Source organism: Perca fluviatilis, chromosome 23 (genome assembly GCF_010015445.1).
Source record: "Perca fluviatilis chromosome 23, GENO_Pfluv_1.0, whole genome shotgun sequence".
Taxonomy (NCBI): domain Eukaryota; kingdom Metazoa; phylum Chordata; class Actinopteri; order Perciformes; family Percidae; genus Perca; species Perca fluviatilis.
Genome location: NC_053134.1, coordinates 27,062,894 through 27,083,922, shown reverse-complemented (window position 1 = coordinate 27,083,922; position 21,029 = coordinate 27,062,894). Strand labels below are relative to the sequence as shown.

At 40.2% G+C, this 21,029-nt stretch overlaps 2 protein-coding genes across 4 annotated transcripts in view; one reads left to right on the top strand and one right to left on the bottom strand.

Annotated features, from left to right (window-relative positions):
- Nucleotides 1-21,029, top strand: part of cog5 (component of oligomeric golgi complex 5) — a 113,847-nt gene that overhangs the window by 81,195 nt on the left and 11,623 nt on the right. Inside the window, exons 11-15 of the mRNA XM_039791350.1 lie at nt 223-304; nt 6,017-6,221; nt 10,849-11,010; nt 16,176-16,275; nt 16,515-16,625. Of these exons, the coding sequence (XP_039647284.1) occupies nt 223-304; nt 6,017-6,221; nt 10,849-11,010; nt 16,176-16,275; nt 16,515-16,625 (660 nt within the window). The remainder of the gene's footprint in view (nt 1-222; nt 305-6,016; nt 6,222-10,848; nt 11,011-16,175; nt 16,276-16,514; nt 16,626-21,029) is intronic.
- Nucleotides 11,371-14,846, bottom strand: LOC120553194. Of its 3 annotated transcripts, none has more exons than XR_005638128.1 (2): nt 12,671-14,846; nt 11,371-11,899 (listed from the first exon to the last, which is right to left on the bottom strand). XR_005638128.1 is itself a non-coding variant. In XM_039791354.1 (2 exons), exon 2 carries the CDS (start codon nt 13,567-13,569, stop codon nt 12,874-12,876), a length of 696 nt encoding a protein of 231 aa, XP_039647288.1. In that variant the 5' UTR covers nt 13,570-13,933; nt 14,151-14,846; the 3' UTR covers nt 11,939-12,873. The 3 variants fall into 3 exon arrangements, 2 of the variants coding, with proteins under 2 accessions (XP_039647288.1, XP_039647286.1); XM_039791354.1 differs by lacking the exon at nt 11,371-11,899 and having other exon boundaries at nt 11,939-13,933; nt 14,151-14,846; XM_039791352.1 differs by lacking the exon at nt 11,371-11,899 and having other exon boundaries at nt 11,939-14,527; nt 14,653-14,846.

Here is a 21,029-nt window from a genome sequence, read left to right as displayed (position 1 = left end):
ACAAAACACCCAAATGCTCTCCGCTTGTATCTCCACCTCAACTGCTAATGTCCTTCCTCAAACCTCTGCATTCAGATGTTTGAAGCCAGTCTGCAAGTCTCTTTTTTGGGTACAAAAGGTATCAGACAGAAGGTGTTTCCTATCAACTCACCAGCTCATGTCACTCACAAAGCAAGGATACGCCATCATTCTTGTGTTTCTCTTCTCTCTTCCTGATGACAGGATGGTCAGCCTGATATCCTCTACACCTTCTGGAATGATGTAACCAAGACACTTAGTGAGGAGTTTCACAGAGCAACTGAAGGTAAGACTGCTAAAGCTGCCAATTCAAAGGAAAGATGAATTACTCCGAGAGTTTCAATCTGTAAAAGGTCTCTAAGACTAGCAGTAGATAGCTGCTTCACCAGCAACAGCACAAACAACTAGTGGGAGGTCTCATTTAGAAAGCCATAATCATCAGGCTGTGACAAGAGCTCAGTTATCAGCAGGAAATCAATGGGGCTGCAAGTAATAGAAAGCCTGTTGATCATGGAGCTATCAGAGCACACAGCAGTCTTTTTGAACCAGTGTTGGCCTGTTGTACAACCTTAGTTTGTATTAAAGCAAAATTGATAAGAATTGGTGTTTTTTGCAATTTGGCGGCCCTGCAGTCCCAAAGTGCAAATTACTTATACACCGCTGCCGTAAATATGGATTGTAAACCAGCTCTGTGTCATTTTCATGTGGGCAAGGTGTTTAGATGAACAGGGTTTGGATTCCCTCCGTGATGCGTTTCCCGTCATCCGGCGGCTCTCGGCAGACCTCCGCTGCGTCGGGATCTATGTGCACTGGCGCCACGGAGGGAAGCCTAACACCCTCTGCCCACACTGCCATGACATAGAGCTGGATTTAAATCAGAAAAAATTGTCTTTTAAGCTAAAGTTGGTAGATTTTTTTATAAGAAATATGTTTTTGTCATTCTTGCTCAAACTGTCACTATATTCTACTTGAGAAAGATCATCTGTGTGTAATGGAGACTTGATAATTCGGACTGTAGCTGGTTGGGTATATGGGAGAAGTGCAGTTGGATGCTCTGATGCTATCTTCAATAGATTTATTGACTGCAGGCAGATGATTGTCTGTGTCAGTGTGTGGTTCTACAAAAATACAAGTGAAAAGAACATATCAGCATACAAGTACAGACAACAGTGCTGACAGGATGCAATCATTAAGGCTAGTTAATGATGATTATATATCTAACTTAGTTAACTAGCTGCTTATACCAAATAACCAAACCAAATAACCACAATCATATACATCAGCTCCTTATTAGATTCAACAGCCTTCTTCCTGCTGTGGTCTCAGTAACAGCAACTCAAAACATAGTTCCATCTTACCCAACCATTGTGAACACTCCAATAATAATGTCATACTATTATGTAAGTACACACATATTAGTGTAATATTTATATATATATATATATATATATATACTAAGCATTAGCATGCAGCTGGCTAACTTTATGCTAGCATACTGCATTTTAACTGACTATCCCAGAACGTACAACATCAATATAAACCTAAGGTCCCGAAATACACGTATAAATTTCACACCAGTGTACTCAAACGTCTCTGAACGCACACATGCACGGATGACGACACAGACAACAACTATACACTTCAGAAATATCTACGATGCTTTTCTCTCAGCACTAACTCAAAAACAAAACTTATCAGCCAGCGCATGCAGGTGTCCTCTCTGCAACCCCAAAACAAAGGCGCTGATTGGCTGATCCCCACCACCCAAATTGTTGAGACATAAGTCTGATTTTGCATTTGCGCATTCCAACATCTTTTTCTTTTCTTCTATTGCTGAAGTCCAACATGAAAACAAATGAGAGCGTGTGCATCCAAAAGCTAAGTCAGTTGTCATTAAGAGAAAATGATCATTTTTAAGTGCCTCTAAGGAATTGAACAATTTGGAACGGGTTCTAAATGGGAGCTGATTGTTGTTTTGTCTCCCTAATTATCCCTCTCTTATTCCTCCATCTCACCGGAGTCTCTCTGCAATCAATTGTGAAATAAAGCAACAAATAAAATGCCATTACCCCTTTTCAAAGAAGTTTAAAAAATATATATAAATGAACGAAGGTTGTATGAGTGAATCTTTCTAAGAGTAGGGAAAAAGAATTACTTAAAAATGCTAACGACATCACACACACACACACACACACACACACACACACATACATACATACACATATACACTCAGATCATTATGAAGGCGTCTCAGTAGAGAGTTGTCTGATTACACAGAATAACAAAGTGAGAACAGGAGAGGCGGATTTGGCTTCTTGCTAATATACTAACTGGCACTTTACTGAAGTGTGTGTGTGGGTGGTTTGGTGTGTGTGGGTGTGTGTGTGTACGCAAGCTGTGTGCTAAAGATATTCTGGAACAAAAATAAATAATCAAAAGGATGACATACTTGCTTGTTAATATGTGAGTAATATAGAGGCTTTAATATATGATTACTGATTGTCCTCAGTTTCCATTTTCTCTCTCCAAAGTTCAAAAATACACCTACACGTCTAAAGCTCACTGATTAACACATTTAGTTATCATATCTAGTCAGTATCTCGTGTTTAATCCGTACACAACAATGTAAAACCAACTTTTGTGGTTTAAGGGGGAGTTGCACTATTTCTTGCTGATTAAGGTCAGGTGCGGTGACTGTGTACGGCTTCCTAGAGTCTTGTCATTGCAGTGTGGTTGCCAGGTACCATCATATCTGGCAACCTACTGGAGACACTGTACAGAAGTTCCGGGTTGATGGAAAAAAAATATTGTTCGAAACAAGTTGTTCCTAATAACCTTAGTCCTCCTAAAACCACAAATTGTAATTTTTTCAAATTTCTGTTGGTGTATGTATCAAACACACAAGATGCAATGCTTTAATCATTGAGCTTTAGGGTTAGCCAGTCCAATTTAGGGCTACACATAGATCATGTCGATGATACATTGTAGTTATTTTGTCATATTTGATTTTGCTAACATGATGTGATGTTACCGCACAAGCTGGATGGACGAAAACAACATTTAAACAGTTGTAGGTACTATTTTGTCTAGAAGTGGAATATACATGATCGGTCCAAATCAGGGCTATAGCCAAGCCGTTAAAATGGCGGCAATCGGTCATTGTCAGTCACGTGTGTTTATTGTCTGTGATGTCACCGAGTCGCCATTATGGTGGTTTAACTACAGTAAGCTACAGCAAGTGGTACAGTAAACAACACCAGTAATAACGTTATCTGACCCACTAAATCGTCAAACTGAAGAGGCAAAATATGATACCATACCAAGACAAACTCGGCAAAGATTGAGTTTGGCTTGGTTATTTGGCTAAATTGTCCACTTACAACTTAGATCCTTCATTAACAACATCGATCTAAGGGCTGCTGACCTGGTGTTCTGACGATTTATCCTGCCTTGTCAAAATATGCAGCCTATGGGTTTTTGTGTAATTCCATCAGTATTATGACATCTTTATTTATGTTTTTGATAACAAACAGGGATGAGTGTACTTAGATATTCTGATACTCTATTCTAAAAATAAAATAAAAAAATGTGATAATTTTTGCTAGAAGTGCTCTAAATAGCCTGTCTGTTTGGGAGCCAAATCGTGGGGCATAGACTGTGTCAAAGAAATTAAACTTACTTTGCTTTCGTGATGGAATATCAAGCATCTCACAAGCAGCGTGGACAAACACTTAATTTAACGCATTTCAATACCCTTTGGACTAGGTTTGACTGGGTTACACAAAGCCATACTAAATCGGGGCTATATCTAGCCGAGAAGTAGAAATGACCTCTATTGCTTGCTGGGTACTAACTTTACAACCAAACTCTTTGTCACTACCCACAACGAGCACAAGCCCACAGGAACATCGTCACTCTGCCATTTCACCTCAAACTGCCAACTAACTTAAAACACTAATAGCGTTACCGCTGGCAAAATACCTCTGCTAATAATATCCATTCTTTAGTGTTCCTTTATAAATGCGGTGGTAATGTCAAGCGACTAAGCCTGTTTGGAAATGAATACCTCCGCAGAAGTGTTAATTTCATTAACGATAATAATGACTTAATATGTTCGTCAACAACCTTTTTTCCATGACGAGATGGCACCGCCGTCATGGAACTCAACTGTGATGATATCAACAATATTATTATGGACAAAAAAGACGAGACTAAATTGTAGTTAAAAAAATTAATAAAAACTCTTTTTGTCATCTTCCATCTTTTCTTAACCTTTTTGTCTCGGATGATTGCAACTGAACCGCGTATCAATGAGAGGACTCAGAGTAACATAGCAGTTTTATACATCATATACTTGTTTCATTCTGCCGCGGCGCACCGCCATAAGTCCATGTACAGTCATGTGAAAAAATTAGGACACCCATGCTAAAGTTGACTAAAAAGAGGAATAAAAAAAAAAAATTAATGCCTTGATTAAAAAAATTAGGAAAAATCCTATCTTTAAGGACACCAATTTTCATTTTCATCATCACATACCCTTCACTATACCTAGAGATTGGCATGGGGTACTTTCCATGAAATCATCTCTCAATGCAAATCAAACCAGCTGTTAGGCTAACCGACATAAAACCATGCCAATCTCTAGGTATGGTGAAGGGTATGTGATGATGGGGGGGGGGGGCTATTTTAATTCCAAAGGCCAAGGGAACTTTATCAGGATGCATAGTATCCTGGATCCATGAAATAACTGGCCTTTAAAAATAAAACTCTGCCTGCCTCTATGGGAATTTAACATTAACAGTGTACTTATGAGATTTTTCCTCGTTTTTTTTTAATGAAGGCATTAAGATCAATTTCCAAAAGATGATTTTTTTTTTTTATTCCTCTTCTAGTCAACTTTAGCATGGGTGTCCTAATTTTTTCACATGACTGTATGAGGCAAATGTCTGTGCTTAGTTCACTAAGCACTAAGTTGTAATAATAGGACAGTTAAACTGCTATAGTCAGTTGAAACAGTTGAAGTCTATAGGCACCTGTGTTTTTTCATCAGATAATGATGAGATACTGTATGTCAAATAAAATCTTATGTGAAATCAGTTTGACTAAAATGACAAAATGATTGTTTTTGGCGAGACTAGATGAACTGAAATGTTTAATATAATCTGAAAGGATATTTGACACAGGAAGAAGAAGAAATAAAAAAAATAGCTGACAAAATTCAGAGAGAAAACATTTTTACTAAAATGTAATGACTTTTCATTGAGTTGTTGTCGCCTAAAACTATGAAAAAATGAGCTAAATGTGGCTAAAACTAGTAAGCATTTTGAAGGACTAAGACTAAATCTTACATAGCTTTCAAAATGAACACTGCTCCACTGAGGATTTGGTGATTTAGGGGCCCCAGGCAAACAGCGCTTGACTTTACTTTTTACCATTTCTCTTACTGGGAATGTTGGTATTGGCAGTGGTAGATGAAGTACTCAAAAATGTTTTCTATTTCATAGTTTAACTATACCACACGGTACAGGTCATGCATTCAGTTGTTTACTTCAAGTGAAAAGAGAGGCATTATATCAGCACAACGTACTTACATTTACTTAACGTCTGTTCAAGGGGGAGCTTTCACCTCTAATAACATGCTTAATAGTTAGAATAATAATGCATCATATTCTTTGCATTCTGCACTAAACCCATCCAGCCTCTTTTCTCTTATACTCAACAACTATTTTGTATATATTTGTTTCTGTACATATTTATTTCTTACTAATATTTAATATATTTGTTTGTTTGTGTATGCATGCACGTATCACCAAGGCAAATTGTTGGGTTGCTTAGGGGTCCTTATGTAACTTATTTCTGGGTACAATGGTTCTGGAGAAAGCTAAGCAACAATACCACAGGCACAGCAATCAGTTTTCAACGGGCCCTGCACTAGTTGTATGTATAAGTATAAGCCGGTTCCTCACTGCCTGTGCCGTTTTTTTTTTTTCCTCTCTAGCCTCGTCCTTCCTAAAGCAGGCGTTTGAAGGAGAGTTTCCTAAACTGCTGCGACTGTACAACGAGCTGTGGCGCCGCCTGCAGCAGTACAGCGCCAGCCTCCAGGGGGCGCTAACAAGCAGCGGAGGAATGGACGCGTCTCTGGACATCGCCAGCACAGAGACGGACAGCCAGGACCTCTTCACACATGGAAAACAGGACTACAAGTGAGCCGACACAAAGACAGCAACACAATCAGAGTCACTTCAGAGTGTGATCACACCTGCAGGCTATTTTGTTTGGTGTGAAGCAGGGGGAGGAAGTTTATTTTGGAGCATATTTGTGCTTTATTTAGATTAACACTTTAATTACAAGTTCAGTTGTAAGTGAACAAGCACTTGTAAAGGCTTCCTCAACTAACAAACAAGAGTTCTGGTCACCTGTGATCCATGTCCAGTGCCAGAACCTGTAACTGTAACCCGTTCTCACTCCCAACTCGTAAAATCCTGACGCTTGGTCAGTGGCTCTCAGCGTCAGATATACTGACGCAAAATCACCCTTTAGCGTCTGTATGGGATGCAGCGGGCAGAGCAGCAGCTCGACTGTGGCGCTGCATGATGATGTAGTATTAAGAGAGACAACGGTAGAGAGTAGTATTAAGAGGGACAAGCGAGTACTATAAAAGACCAGAAATCCACGTAAGGAGGTAGGTCGGGGTGGATGGATGGGTCAAACAACACAGGATTTTCCCCCAGGAGACCGGGGTTTGTGTCCCGTCACTAAAACGTACATTTTATAACCCCACCCACCATCTTTTCCTAAAACTAACTGTACCGTTCTTGTGCCGCATGTCAGTTAAACGTACGTCCTGACCCAGAGTGCCAAAAAATTAGAGAAGAGTCCCGACCAAGCGCATCTAAATATGACGCCAAAGGAGACTTTTAGTGTCAATAACAAACGCCAAGGCACCTGACCAAGGGTCGCTTTCTGACGCGATGGGAGTGAGAGCTGTGTTGGTAACTAGTTGAGCATGATGGACTCGTCTGATCTTTGGTGGAGTATGATACTCAAGGTGTCTGGACAGACCCATCCCCAGTAGGGGTCTCTCACACTCATGTCTAACAGCTGTTGAATTCTTTCAGGTTCAGGTCAGTTTTGTGATGGACAGACCTTTCTTGGGTGGTGGAAGACCTGCAGTTCATTAGCCTGACAAGCCAGACCCACATCAAGATGCTGGGTCTGGGAACTCACCATTGGCAGGGCTCAATCGGAGGGGCGGGATAAACGGTTGTCTTTCATATTCCCTCTGCACGCAATAGGATAGCGCTACAACCAGGCAGAGCAACGAAGAAGGTAGAGAAGCTAGTTGATAGATTAAACTTTTGCCGTATCCGGTCGGCAAAACTCCGAACACTTTCATTTTTAAGAATGATTTCTGTGCCGTTCTTTTCTCAAAGAAAAGCTGAACTCCAAGTCTTCCAGAAGACCGCTGTTCCCAGCAGCAGCAGCCAAAAGCCCGCCCACCGACTCTATACACTATGTGATTGGCCTGACTAGAGTTTGGTTTTTCCAGCTCACAAGTCAACGGAGAGTGCCTAGACCCCCCTGGCTGCAAATTAAATTTGCTGCCGCTAGGGTGCGTCTAGATTTCTAGGCTAGCATTTTATACCAGTGAAGTAGATGTAGTGGGGTTGCAAATTTTAAGCAATTTCTTTAATCGATGGTCGTCCGCCTTAAAAATCAGTTAATCGTTTAATCATGAATATTTTATGAAATACGTTTGAGGTTTGTCCTTTAGAAAACTGTTTTACCACTGACATGACCTATGTTTTGATACTGTTGTGTTTTGAGTAGCGATGCTGTTTGAAGAGGAAATCCGCTTGACACTGTACTTGATCATAAAGGTTTTATTACATCAAGTTTCCAGCATCAATGACGAGTCCTGCAGAACCCGGAGAATACAAAGCCAATATGCACTCTGACTTGCTGCAGCAAGAACATGGTTTATAAGGGGTACGTTTAGGTAACATGTTAGATAAAGTAAACAGTTGTGAGTTGGCAAGTAAAGGTCTGAGTCCCTTTGAGGTCAGAGTCTCTTTGGGGGCTCCAACACTACACATAAAATCATTGATTCCGCTCAGTCACCTAATCACAGAATCAAATAGGACATCCTCTTCAACATGTCACTCTGCTGAGAGGAAAATCATTGAACTTACATCCCTAACACAGTGCTCATGATTTCTCAGTATATTTGAGCTTTATACAGACTTTAAACTTATATTTAGAGATTATATACTTATTTAAACTACCCTATTTTCCTGTTTTTGTATCTAAGTGACTGATGGGAACAACAATCTTTGACATTGGTCCAGTATTAAGAGAGATCGCTGCAGTCGGCAGTCAGAGAAACAAGCTCCAATGTAAGTTAATAGGGTAATTGTCCAGCTTGTTGACAGGCTCAGATTAATATTCTATGTGTCTGACAACATTATGGAAAGGATTTCTAAGGAGGTCGACCTTTCTGTTAAAGACTAAGATCCTTTTTTTAAACATAAAAACATCCGCATAATTGCGTTCTCTAAACCCACCAGACTCCATGTAAATAAACAGTCATTTTAGCATTGTAAAACACACTTCATTCAAAGTCGACAGAAACAAAAAAAAAACTATGAAAAGCCGTTTTGGGTTGTCTTTCCACTGTTCCAACCATCACAACTCTAGTTTTGGTTAAAATAATCATATAGTTTACAGATTTATATGTGAAAATATGTTGGCTCTAAAAGTACAACATTATAGAAAGGATCCCTACAGAGAGAGACCTTTAAAACCTCTTCAAGACCTTTCTGTTTAACCAGAAACAGCTCTGAAATCGCTAGAGCTAAACCAACCAGACTCCATTTAAAAAACAATACTTTTAGCTGTATAGAGCCAACATATTTTCACATGTAAATCTGTAAACTGTTTATTTCAACCAAAACTAGAGTTGTGATGGTTGGAAAAGTGTAAAGACGACCCAAAACGGCTTTTCATAGTTTTATTTTGTTTCTGTTGACTTTCATTCATGCGTCTGAAAACCCTCCCTATTTACTATATGTATCAGTCCCTCCAGAAAAACGCGATTATGCCATCGCATAATTCAATGCATAATCAGCCAAAGTCCGCATATTTATGCGGGGCCTGCATTTTTTCAAATACGTCGCACTTTGGGCGCATAAATTGCAGATTTCCGCGCAAAATATGCCGGGCTTGCATGATTTCATAATCCCTGCATTTTCGCTGCAAAAAAAGTCACATTCACACAAGAGCAGCCATTTTCCCCTCTTGCCATGGGAACGTTATGAAGTGAAAGCAAGGTGTTGGGGGAATCACTTTTTTTCATTTTCATCAAACCGCAGTTTTTGCAAGTTCCCGCAATTTCATCAAAATTGCATAAATATCCCGCATATTCCATTGCATTTTTTAAGAAAACGTGCCACATAATCAAGGATTTTTGCCCGCAACAATCACCAAAAAACTCTTCTCGAAGGACTGATGTATCTGTGCCTGAGTGTCTGAATCCTGAGGATAAATATTATGGTTTACTTTCTTCTAACATCCCCACAATGCAATGCCTCATGTTTTGTAGATATAAATGTTCCCATTATGTGACACACTACACGTGTCAGTGATGACACAAAATGATGATGTAGTGGCCAAAATCTCAACTGACAAGTCGATTTTTGCACAAACCTAAAGATAATGTGAGTCCATTGAGAAGTGGTGTGTCGAATTCCAGTCTTGTGTTACCTTATACAAGGAAGAACAATCAGTTCAAGAAAAACAACCATGTGACCTATTAAGTTTAGGTATTGGCGTTGGTATCAGGAGAGAAGAAAAGGGCTCGGTGCATCTGTTGTATGGTAGCATGGAGCGAGAGACCGTGTTTGTAAAGAAGGTGGGAGAGAGAACTGTGAAATGAAGCTGGAGCAGAGAGGGAGGAGAGACGGAGGAACAAAGGAGTGATTTAACAGGTGGATGGAGAAGGAGTGAAAACATGACAGAAACAGCAAGTAACAACAAGTCTTTTCTTGTATGAGCACAGTAAACACAGCTTCGGGTAACCACATGTCAGACACACATTTCAGCCGCGTCAAGCCCTCATGGAAACACATCTGCTCGGTTTACAGCTTTGAAATATTTGAAGTTTTGTTAAGCCATGATACAAGTATACATTGGACTGTTTGGACATTTCTTGTCCTTTCTTGTCCTGTATCACAATAATATACAGTCGTGAGATAATGTTGAATACAGCGTGTGCGCGCACGAACGCACGCACACACACACACACACACACACACACACCAACGCACGCACGCACGTCTGTGTGTAATAGGAGGAGATACAGTGGCATTTTGTTTCCATTTATGTCTGCACTTCAAGTGCTCCATTAATAAATGCCAGCAGATATTCTAGCCAATTGGAGGATATTATATGAGGCCACATGAGACAATAAAAAAATTGTGGCTATCATTATACCATGATAGATTTGAAATGTAGAATTTTTAAAGGCTACCTTACAGTAAAGTGATGCTATTTTCTGATCTTATTGCCTTGTTGTGGCCAAGTGAAAAGAACAGGATGTCTTTCTCTGTTCAGTTACCATATCCATGTTACGAATAATGGTTTCTCAAACACACACATCAATTATGTATGTGCACTCTGCATCTTTTTAAATTTTTTGTCGTGTGTGTGTGTGTGTGTGTGTGTGTGTGTGTGTGTGTGTGTGTGTGTGTGTGTGTGTGTGTGTGTGTGTGTGTGTGTGTGTGTGTGTGTGTGTGTGTGTGTGTGTGTGTGTGTGTGTGTGTGTGCGCGCAGCCCAGAGAAGGCTCTGAAGGACTCTCTGCAGCCGTACGAGGCAGCCTACCTCTCCAAGTCCCTCTCTCGCCTGTTTGATCCCATCAACCTGGTGTTCCCTATGGGCGGCCGCAACCCGCCCTCCAACGATGAGCTGGACAGCATCATCAAGACCATCAGCAGGCAAGCACAGTACATGCCATTTTGGCTGCCTTACAGCAAAGACCCACTGGAAGTGACAGAATCAGCCAATAAGATGAGATAAGCCTTCATTGATCCCCAGAGGGGACATAAAACACAAATTATTTATTCCGACAGAGAAAAGTGTCTTCTATTCAGTCTTGTATAAAGTACTTGAAAGCAATACACGAGTAAAAGGACAAGTATCTTACCAGAAAAGGACTTTGGCAGAAGTTAAAGTCACCTTTTAGAATATTACTTGAGTAAAATCTTAAATATCTGATATTTACTGAATTGTACCTAATTTTTAGAAGTAAAAGTCAAAAACAAAACTTTGATTATGAACTTTATTGTGGCATAACATTCACAGTTTCCACACCGTCTTAAATTTTAAATTCAAAGTCTGACTACAAAGAGAAAAACAGAAACAGAATATAATTTTTTTTTGTGAGGAAGAATCTTTCACTCGCAAGTAACGAGTAACAAGGACACTTAGGGGAGTTAAAGTCAAAGTTTCCAGAAAAAGTTTCCAGAAATATAAATAACAAAGTAAAGTAAAGAGACGTGAACATTGTACTTAAGTACAGTAACTAAGTATTTATACTTTGTTACATTACAACACTGCTTCTGTTGAAGTCAATACAAACCATATCAAATCCAAAATGGTTCAGGATTTTTGCTTCGCTCCCTGACTGAAGTCAGTGATCAGTATCAGTGTGTGTGGTGCTGCCACTGGTGGCTGGAAGATGTATTACATTAGTGTTTTAAGTGCTAGTATTACTGCAATATACGGTAGCTTTCGGAGGTGACCATCCAGGACCTGGTTCTGGATCAGCAGCAGTGAATAAGCAGTCCGCAAAGGAAGGAAGAAACCCAGAAACGAGTCCATATACTGTTATGGATAATCAAAACACAGAAAACACAGAGATGGTTAAAGGTGAATATTGCAAATGTTTTATGTAATTAATCACAGAGAAGTTACCGAGGAAAAGTAACAAGGTCTCACCTGATCAGTTTTCCTCAGCATCTTCCAAAGAACACAGAGATACATAATGATTTCATACTTGTCACAAAACAGGAAGTCTATGCTCATTGGAAAGCAGCCAAATGAATATGTTTTTAAACCAATGAAAAGATTTCTTTACAATAACCCTGCTCAATAACCAATGACAAGCTTTTGCATGTCTCCATACAATTTCATACTCTATATATAGCTTTTCCTTCGGTCATTCAGAGATACTGTCTTCTTCACCAGTGACAGGCTGTCATACAGTATATGTGTACACAGTTGACAGACAGATTTCAATAAAAAGTCCCCAGCCGATAGCTACAGGAATGTACCTACTCCTGTCACAGTAAACAAAACCTCTAGATGGGCCTCTGGCTGAATAGAATAGAATATCTTTATTGTCATTGTAACAGATACAACGGAATTCAGTGCAGTCCTTGTCAGTGCCAAACATCTATGGGGTAATATATACCATAATAAATAATAAATACATAGTAAAAAAAAAGCTACTACTGCAAACCTATTATACTAATGCTAAAAACACATGGGAGACAAACTCATACAGGCATCCACATTTAAAAAATTGCACATAGCCCTATTGAGGTAGATTAGTGGTAGGAACTATACTTTAGCAGCATTATTCAATGCACTTACAGCTGTTGGATAAAAGCTGTTTTGTAGTCTGTTTGTTCTTGATTTCATGGACCTGTATCTCCTGCCTGACGGCAGTAGTTCGAACAGTGTGTGACCGGGGTGTGATGAGTCCTGTAGGATGGTTTTGGCCTTTTTGAGGCAGCAGGAGCTGTGAAGTTCTTCCAGGGAGGGGAGAGGGCAGCCAATGGTTTTCTGTGCTGCCTTTATGACCCCCTGGAGCTTTTTTCTCTGTGCCACAGTGCAGCTTGAAAACCACACACACAGAGACAGTATGACATGATGCTCTCAATTGAGCAGCGATAGAAGGACACCAGCTGTTTTTGGGGGATGTTGTTCCTCCTTAGGACTCTCAGGAAGTAAAGTCTCTGCTGGGCCTTTTTTACTAGCTCCGTGGTGTGGGCGTCCCAGATCAGGTCCTCCATGATGTTGACTCCCAGGAAGCGGAAGTCAGAGACCCTCTCAACACAGGTCCCACCTATGAGCAGTGGCTGGATGTCCGTTTTCTTCCTCCTGAAGTCCACGATTAGCTCCTTTGTCTTTGATGTATTGAGGAGCAAGTTGTTAGCTCTGCACCACCCTGCCAATTGCTCCACCTCGTCTCTATAGTTGGACTCATCCCCCTTCGAGATGAGCCCCACCACCGTGGTGTCATCAGTGAATTTGACGAAGGTGTTGTTGTAGTCTGACTTGGCCTTTCGGATGCCCCGCTTCAGATTGGTACGTGCTGCGCTGTAGAGAGCCCCGTCCCTTGATCTGAAGGCATTGTTCCTCGCCTTTAACAACTGCTGGACCTCCTTTGACATCCAGGGCTTCTGGTTGGGGTAGACCTGTATGTGTTTGTCTACTGTGACAGTGTCTATGCAGTTTTTAATATAACACAGAACACTGTCTGTAAACATATTCAGATCTGGATGTTCAAAAATGTCCCAACAGGTCCTGTCAAAGCAGTCTTGCAGCTCCTGAGAGGCTCCATCAGGCCATGTTTTAACAGTTTTTGTGATGGTAGGAGCGGTTTTCCTGCGGGGTGTGTATGCCAGGACTGAAAGCAGTGACAGGTGGTCAGACTGGGCCAGATGTGGTAAAGGGCTAACCCTGTAGCCCCGCTTGATGTTTGAGTAGACCTTGTCCAGTGTGTTAGCTCCTCTGGTTGTACACTTTACGTGCTGATGGAATTTTGGGATCACTGCTTTTAAGTCTGCGTGGTTGAAGTCCCCCGCAACGATAAACACTGCCTCAGGATACCTGCTCTGTTGACTGCTAATGCTAACATTTAAAAGTCCGAGAGTTACGTTAGCGTTAGCATCCGGCGGAATGTACACAACGGTGATCAGGACAACGGTAAACTCTCTCGGGAGATAAATGGGACGACATTTGATAGTCACGTACTCCAGGTCCCGGGAGCAGTGACGGTCCAAAGTCACTGTGTTAGTACACTACAGGTTGTTGACATACACACACAGTCCTCCTCCTCTGCTCTTACCGGAGTTACTCGTCCTGTCCTGGCGCTGTGCTGTGTAGCCTGCTAGCTGGATAGCTGAGTCCGGGATGAGTGCATCTCCATATCACAGCTCAGACAACAGTGTGAGACCATTTGGAACACAGTGTTTATGGAAAATGAACAAATGATAATTAATAAAACTCGAGGAATCATAATTCCTTAACACTACTTCATCACTTTGACCACAGTGACACAAGATAAGTTCACTCTTACCCGGATTTTCCACCAGGCGCGTCTGAGCTGCGTTCCGGCTGCGCTGTGGTTTTGATCCGTCCCCCGCCACGCGCCATACCACACCAGGAGCGTCTCAGTAGCGGAGTGTCTTGCTGGCCAACTCCCAGATATTGTCTCTACAAGTACTTTACAGAACAATCAGGTGTTTATTAAACTAGTATCTACCTTCCACTCCAAGCACTCCATGCCTTCTCTTTTCTGGCGTTGTCTTTATAAAAAAGATATGCGGTGTCTATATATGTTTTTCCACCTCCAAGATGAATCTCTCGTTGTCCGTGGTGTTGTATAGGAGACATACGTATACGATGTTGTGGGGGGTGTCTTTTGATAAATTGACTGGATGCTCTCGCTGTTCCACTTCCTGCCCGGCTGTTCGAAAGCCCCGTGGCTCACGTGAAAATAATCCTGCCGCCTATCTTTAGCGCCGTGAGTGGATTATCAAGCATTGACTTGAATGGCAGCGATTGCTCTGCGGGGGGTCGCGACACCTCCACAACGCAGCGCATACGCGCCCGGTGGAAAATAGGGGTTAAGAGCCTATCATTTATATTTTTATAATGACCATGTATGAAATGACAATGTGAAAGCAGTTGCTGGTAGTGATTACCCTACAGAGAATTATGGAGCTTTATGGTTTCAGCTCACTGTTGAGCTTTTTAGGCATATGGTGAAGATCTGGTGAACATAGTGGAGTATCATCAGGTGGACACAGACACGACTCCAAATGAATGAGCATGTTTCTCTGGAACTGCTGGATGCATAAATAAGCAACTGAGATGATAATATGTCACTGTTGTGTTCTCTCCTCAAATGGCCAGAACGTTCTACGACCCAAAGAACTAAATGACCCTAATTTAATCAAACTATCGCGTCCTGGTGCATGAACAACATGACCACAACAATCCCTTTAATTTAACCTGATCAAACAGTTGTTTGTTGTCTGGGTGTTATATTGTTTATTTCAGTAGTAATGTGTACAATAGTATCTAATTAGGTAGAGCCTGCAATAAAGACTTCTGTAATGTCATTGCTTAAACACAGTATTTAGGAAGAATTGACAGATTCTCAATTACTGCTACAGCTTTTGTTTCTCCTCACTGGTACAGTGTTATATTCTTAAAATGAGTTTTATAATAAACTTGATCTTAGACCAAAAAAAGGAGCACTTTTTAACACTCAATAGTACATGTCAAACCCAGATAATGACACCAGAAACAGTATGGGAGAGAGACACTTTGTTCTTCACAAAAATAAAGTGTTGTTTCCCAGAAAATGTTAAAATATAAAACAATATACAACATTTAGTTAACCAATTACTATAACTAACCGATATTAATACATATATTAGTATCAGTATGCAATTCTAAAATATGAAACTCTCTGCATTGTTAATGAAATAAGGCTTTCATTTGTGAGCCTTTTTCAAGACGAATATTAATTTATATATTACATTTTGATCTTTCTCATTCTGTCTTAATGATCTGACCAACAATAACATAATATATAGAGGTTCACTCCTCGACCCAGCGGCCGCAGGTTTGACTCCGACCTGCGGCCCTTTGCTGCATGACATTCCCCCCTCTCTCTCCCCCTTAATTTCTTCACTTGTCCTATATAAATAAAGGCCAAAAATGCCCCAAAAATAATCTTAAAAAAAAGAAAAGCATAATACACCCAAGCTACCGTTTAACTACAAACACGCTGAATATCTTACATTTGATAATTATCCAGGTGACATTATTTTAATGGGTTTGTTTGTTTGTTTGTTTGCAGTGAGCTGAATGTAGCCTCAGTAGATCCCAACCTGTCTCTGGCTGTGTCCAAGAACGCTGCCAAGACCATCCAACTCTTCTGTGTCAAGTCTGAACAGCTGGTGTGTACAGCATCTTGTGTGTGTCTGTGTCTGTGTACGCATGTTGGTAGGTCTGAATCAAAATCTGTTTCTTCTTAACCCACCCCATGTCCATAACACAACAAAAGAGTGTTTAAATAGAAACAGTAAATCCACAGTATAACCAAAGCAACAAAATGTGATGTATTGCAATTGCTTCTGTTGTTTACGTCCTGTGTACACACCATGCTCTGCCTCCCTGTGTGTCCCTCCGTCTGCAGCTGTGCACTCAAGGTGAAGCCAGTCAGGTGATTGGTCCATTGACAGAGGGCCAGAGGAGGAATGTTGCTGTGGTCAACTCCCTCTACCGTCTGCATCAGGCTGTCACTAAGGTAATAAATACTGTGTCTGCTGAACTTCAAAACGTCAACTGTCTATGATCAGACCTAAAGAGAAACGTTACTATAGCACTGCCATAGTGAGGTCATTTCATCACCAACGAGATTTCACCGCAATAATCCCAAAATGTTATGGTCATTTTGATGTCAAGCTTGCTTTCCCACTTAACACAGTTCTTCAAAGTGTTAGGTATGAAATTTTGTTAATACGTTTCTTTATCGTAAGACGTATATCTAAAAACACATGGGAGACATATCGTATATACATACAGTGCTGCTCATAAGTATTCATACCCATGCTAAAGTTGACTAAAAAGAGGAATAAAAAAATCTTCTTTTGGAAATTGATCTTAATGCCTTAATTAAAAAATGAGGAAAAATCCGACCTTTTAAGGACACCAATTTTCTTTGTGAATGAATAATGTATTGTAAATAAATAAATGTTCCTCCTTAAAATACAGGGGCCATAATTATACATAAAATAGCCCCCCCCCCCCACATCATCACATAACCTTCACCATATCTCACGATTGGCATGGTTTTATCTCAGTTAGCATAATAGCTAACTGAGATAAGTTCCATATCAATGCAAATCAAACCAGCTATTAGGCTAACTGAAATAAAACCATGCCAATCTCTAGGTATGGTGAAGGGTATGTGATGATGGGGCGCTATTTTAATTCCAAAGGCCAAGGGAACTTTATCAGGATGCATAGTATCCTGGATCCATGAAATAACTGGCGTTTTAAAAATATATAATTTTATTTTTTTTTTTTTTTTTTTTTTTAAGGAAGAACATTTATTTATTTACAATACATTATTCATTCACAAAGAAAATTGGTATCCTTAAAAGATCGGATTTTTTTAATTAAGGCATTAAGATCATTTTCCAAAAGATTATTTTTTTCTTCCTCTTTTTAGTCAACTTTAGCATGGGTATGAATACTTACGAGCAGCACTGTATATGTGTGTGTGTGTATATATATATATATATATATATATATATATATATATATATATGTATATGTGTGTAAACCTGTAATTACGGCTGGGTGAATTCAATACTTTTTAGGCATCGACCGAATTGCCTATCAGAAAATGCCTCGTCATTCAATACCCAATTTCAATCTCTAAGGAGTGAATCTCATCAGAGTCAGTGAGCCAATCAGCACGCAGCATGCTTCCACCAAGATCTAATAATGTCTGTCATTGGCTGTCTAACGTTACACGTCGTAGAGACACGCAGGAAAAACTCCACGTTACACAGAGACTGCTCACATAGTAGGAGATAAAACATAAATTAAAAGATTTGTGCAGTAATGTTGTAATTTCTTTTTGTTTTATAAAATTGGTATCGAAAACAGTATAATTTAAGAAGCGATATCAAAGTCACTGTATTGGTATCGGTACTGTTATCTTTATATATTTTTGAACCCAGACACGCTTACGATAGTCTTGATCCTGGATCACAGCTGAATATACAAGATGCAGCAGCCTCAGTGAACAAATTCCAATGTCGTACATAGAAAATGTGGTCATACTGATGACCCTTCAGCATGTGGCAGTAACCAAACATGGCTTGTTAAAAGAATACTCCACAGATTTAGCATTGCATTGTTGGACTCCAGATGGACAGTTTGAAACAAAAGAATTACAATGGATGCAGCAGAACCACAGATATCGTCTTTTTTTTTTTTTATTCCACACATTCTTCTATCTTGTCAAAATCTGGAGGCCACATTACCCACAATGCAACTCGACTGCCGACAGTTCAATCGGGGAGTCACTTGAGGGCATTTATCAGACTACACACAGCTCGCTCTGGAGCCACAACATTTTCATCCTGGTGGCCGAGTGGTTAACGTGCATAGTACATACCGTAAAACGTCTTTGGTTGGTTTTGGCTGGGCACCTTTGTTACATGTAACCCTGTCTTTCCTTCTCTGTTTTCTGTCTACAGCTCTACTGTAACTAACTAATCCAAAGAAGGCAAAAAATGCTGAAAAAAGCAAAGTAATTCTATATATATTCTATATATCTATCACAGGCAACATTGGTGATGGATTTTAAAACATATCTGGCAGCTGAAGCCTTAAGTAATGGCCATTGTGAGCATGAGCGACGCTCAATTTCATGATTTATATGATCTGCACTATCGTCTTCTTAAATGCTGTACACTGTTTTTCTCAATATTCATACTTTTGTATATGAAAAACTGCATGAATGAAAATTGAAAGTGTATGGTCTTTTGCACTGCAAGGAGAAAGAAACCATTAGATCTGAGAAGAATCTCCTCAACAAGTTAAACTTTTTCTTTAGATTGTCCACAGGTGTGACCGTGACATCCACATGGCACACACATTAGCACACACAGCTCTCTAACTGTGTGTGTGATTGGACTGTTCACTTTCTAACGCATACAGATGTCATATGGACACACAAACGCACATACATGAAAGAAAGCAAAGGAAATTAAAGGGGGATAAAAGGAAAAGCAGGGTGCAGTGTGTTCTTTCAGCCTCCTCCATTAAAGATGTATGGCATGTCCTGGCACAGCAGCCAGGGATGATTAATAACCTAAAAAAACAGATTACTTCAGCATTAAATATTTAACCTCAAGCCTTTAAAATTTCACTGTGTGAAAACAGAGTGACAATTTATTCCATTCTGGCGGAGGGAGGGAGGGATGGAGGGAGGGACAAAGACGGATGTGAAATAGGAAGGGGTAGATAGGAAAACAAATGCAGAGACATATAGTGCAGGGAGTTGTTGTAGTATTTAGCATTAACCAGACCGCTACTAAAAATGTACTAAAAATAAATCTTTATCTATCTGTGGACAATCACTTTCGACCTCTTACCAATCTCCCCTTCATTATGTGTAGAAAGCGTTATATACGTAATTAAAGAGCTTCCTTTGGTTGGACCATGTAGTTGGTATTTTTGCAAACTGGTCCCTTACCTATTTATTTAACAGCAAGTTTTTCAACATGTCTTAAAGGTCCTATGACATGCTGCTTTTATATAGGCCTTAGTGGTCCCCTAATACTGTATCTGAAGTCTCTTTTATATAGACCTTAGTGGTCCCCTAATACTGTATCTGAAGTCTCTTTTTATATAGACCTTAGTGGTCCCCTAATACTGTATCTGAAGTCTCTTTTATATAGACCTTAGTGGTCCCCTAATACTGTATCTGAAGTCTCTTTTATATAGACCTTAGTGGTCCCCTAATACTGTATCTGAAGTCTCTTTTATATAGACCTTAGTGGTCCCCTAATACTGTATCTGAAGTCTCTTTTATATAGGCCTTAGTGGTCCCCTAATACTGTATCTGAAGTCTCTTTTATATAGGCCTTAGTGGTCCCCTAATACTGTATCTGAAGTCTCTTTTATATAGACCTTAGTGGTCCCCTAATACTGTATCTGAAGTCTTTTTATATAGACCTTAGTGGTCCTAATACTGTATCTGAAGTCTCTTTTATATAGACCTTAGTGGTCCCCTAATACTGTATCTGAAGTCTCTTTTATATAGACCTTAGTGGTCCCCTAATACTGTATCTGAAGTCTCTTTTATATAGACCTTAGTGGTCCCCTAATACTGTATCTGAAGTCTCTTTTATATAGACCTTAGTGGTCCCCTAATACTGTATCTGAAGTCTCTTTACCGAAATTCAGCCTTGGTGCAGAATTCCAGCCACTAGAGCCAGTCCCACAATGAGCTTTCCTTAGGATGTGCCATTTCTGTGTCTGTAGCTTTAAATGATATTGAGGAGGATAGAGGCGGGACAAGGTGGAGGGTGGGGGTGTGGCCTTGATCAGCTTGCGGCCACGGTTGTAGCTCTATTTCCTCATGGGCGGGCCAAATTCTCTGGGCAGCTGTGGGCGGCGGGCAAAGCAGAGAAAGGGGAGGTAACCTTGCTCCTTATGACCTCATAAGAAGAAGATTCCTGATTGGTCCATCTGAGCTTTCATTTTCTCAAAGGCAGAGCAGGATACCCAGGGCTCGGTTTACACCTATCACCATTTCTAGCCACTGGGGGACCATAGGCAGGCTGGGGGAACTCATATTAATGTTAAAAAACCTTATAAAGTGACATTTCCATGCCATGGGACCTTTTAAGTACCATGATGTTCCACAGTGTGTATTTGTTTTCAAAATACATGCCTCCGTGTTCCTAAAATTTCCAACATGGTAAAAATGTCATACTTATGTAGATGACAACTGCACACCTCTGGCACCGATGTCCCAAACAGTTTAAAATAGTTTTAATAATGCAACTCAAAAGTGGCTTTCATCAGACTTCCCTTTCTTGGTATATGCCAAAGTTATTCATATACCATGCCAAATTTGTAACGTAGGCTAACAGAGCCGGAGCCGAGATAGTCTATATCCTCGATG

Coding starts and splice junctions, on each gene's coding strand:
- LOC120553194 (XM_039791354.1), bottom strand. CDS start 13,569: ATGTTTACAGACAGTGTTCTGTGTTATATTAAAAACTGCATAGACACT.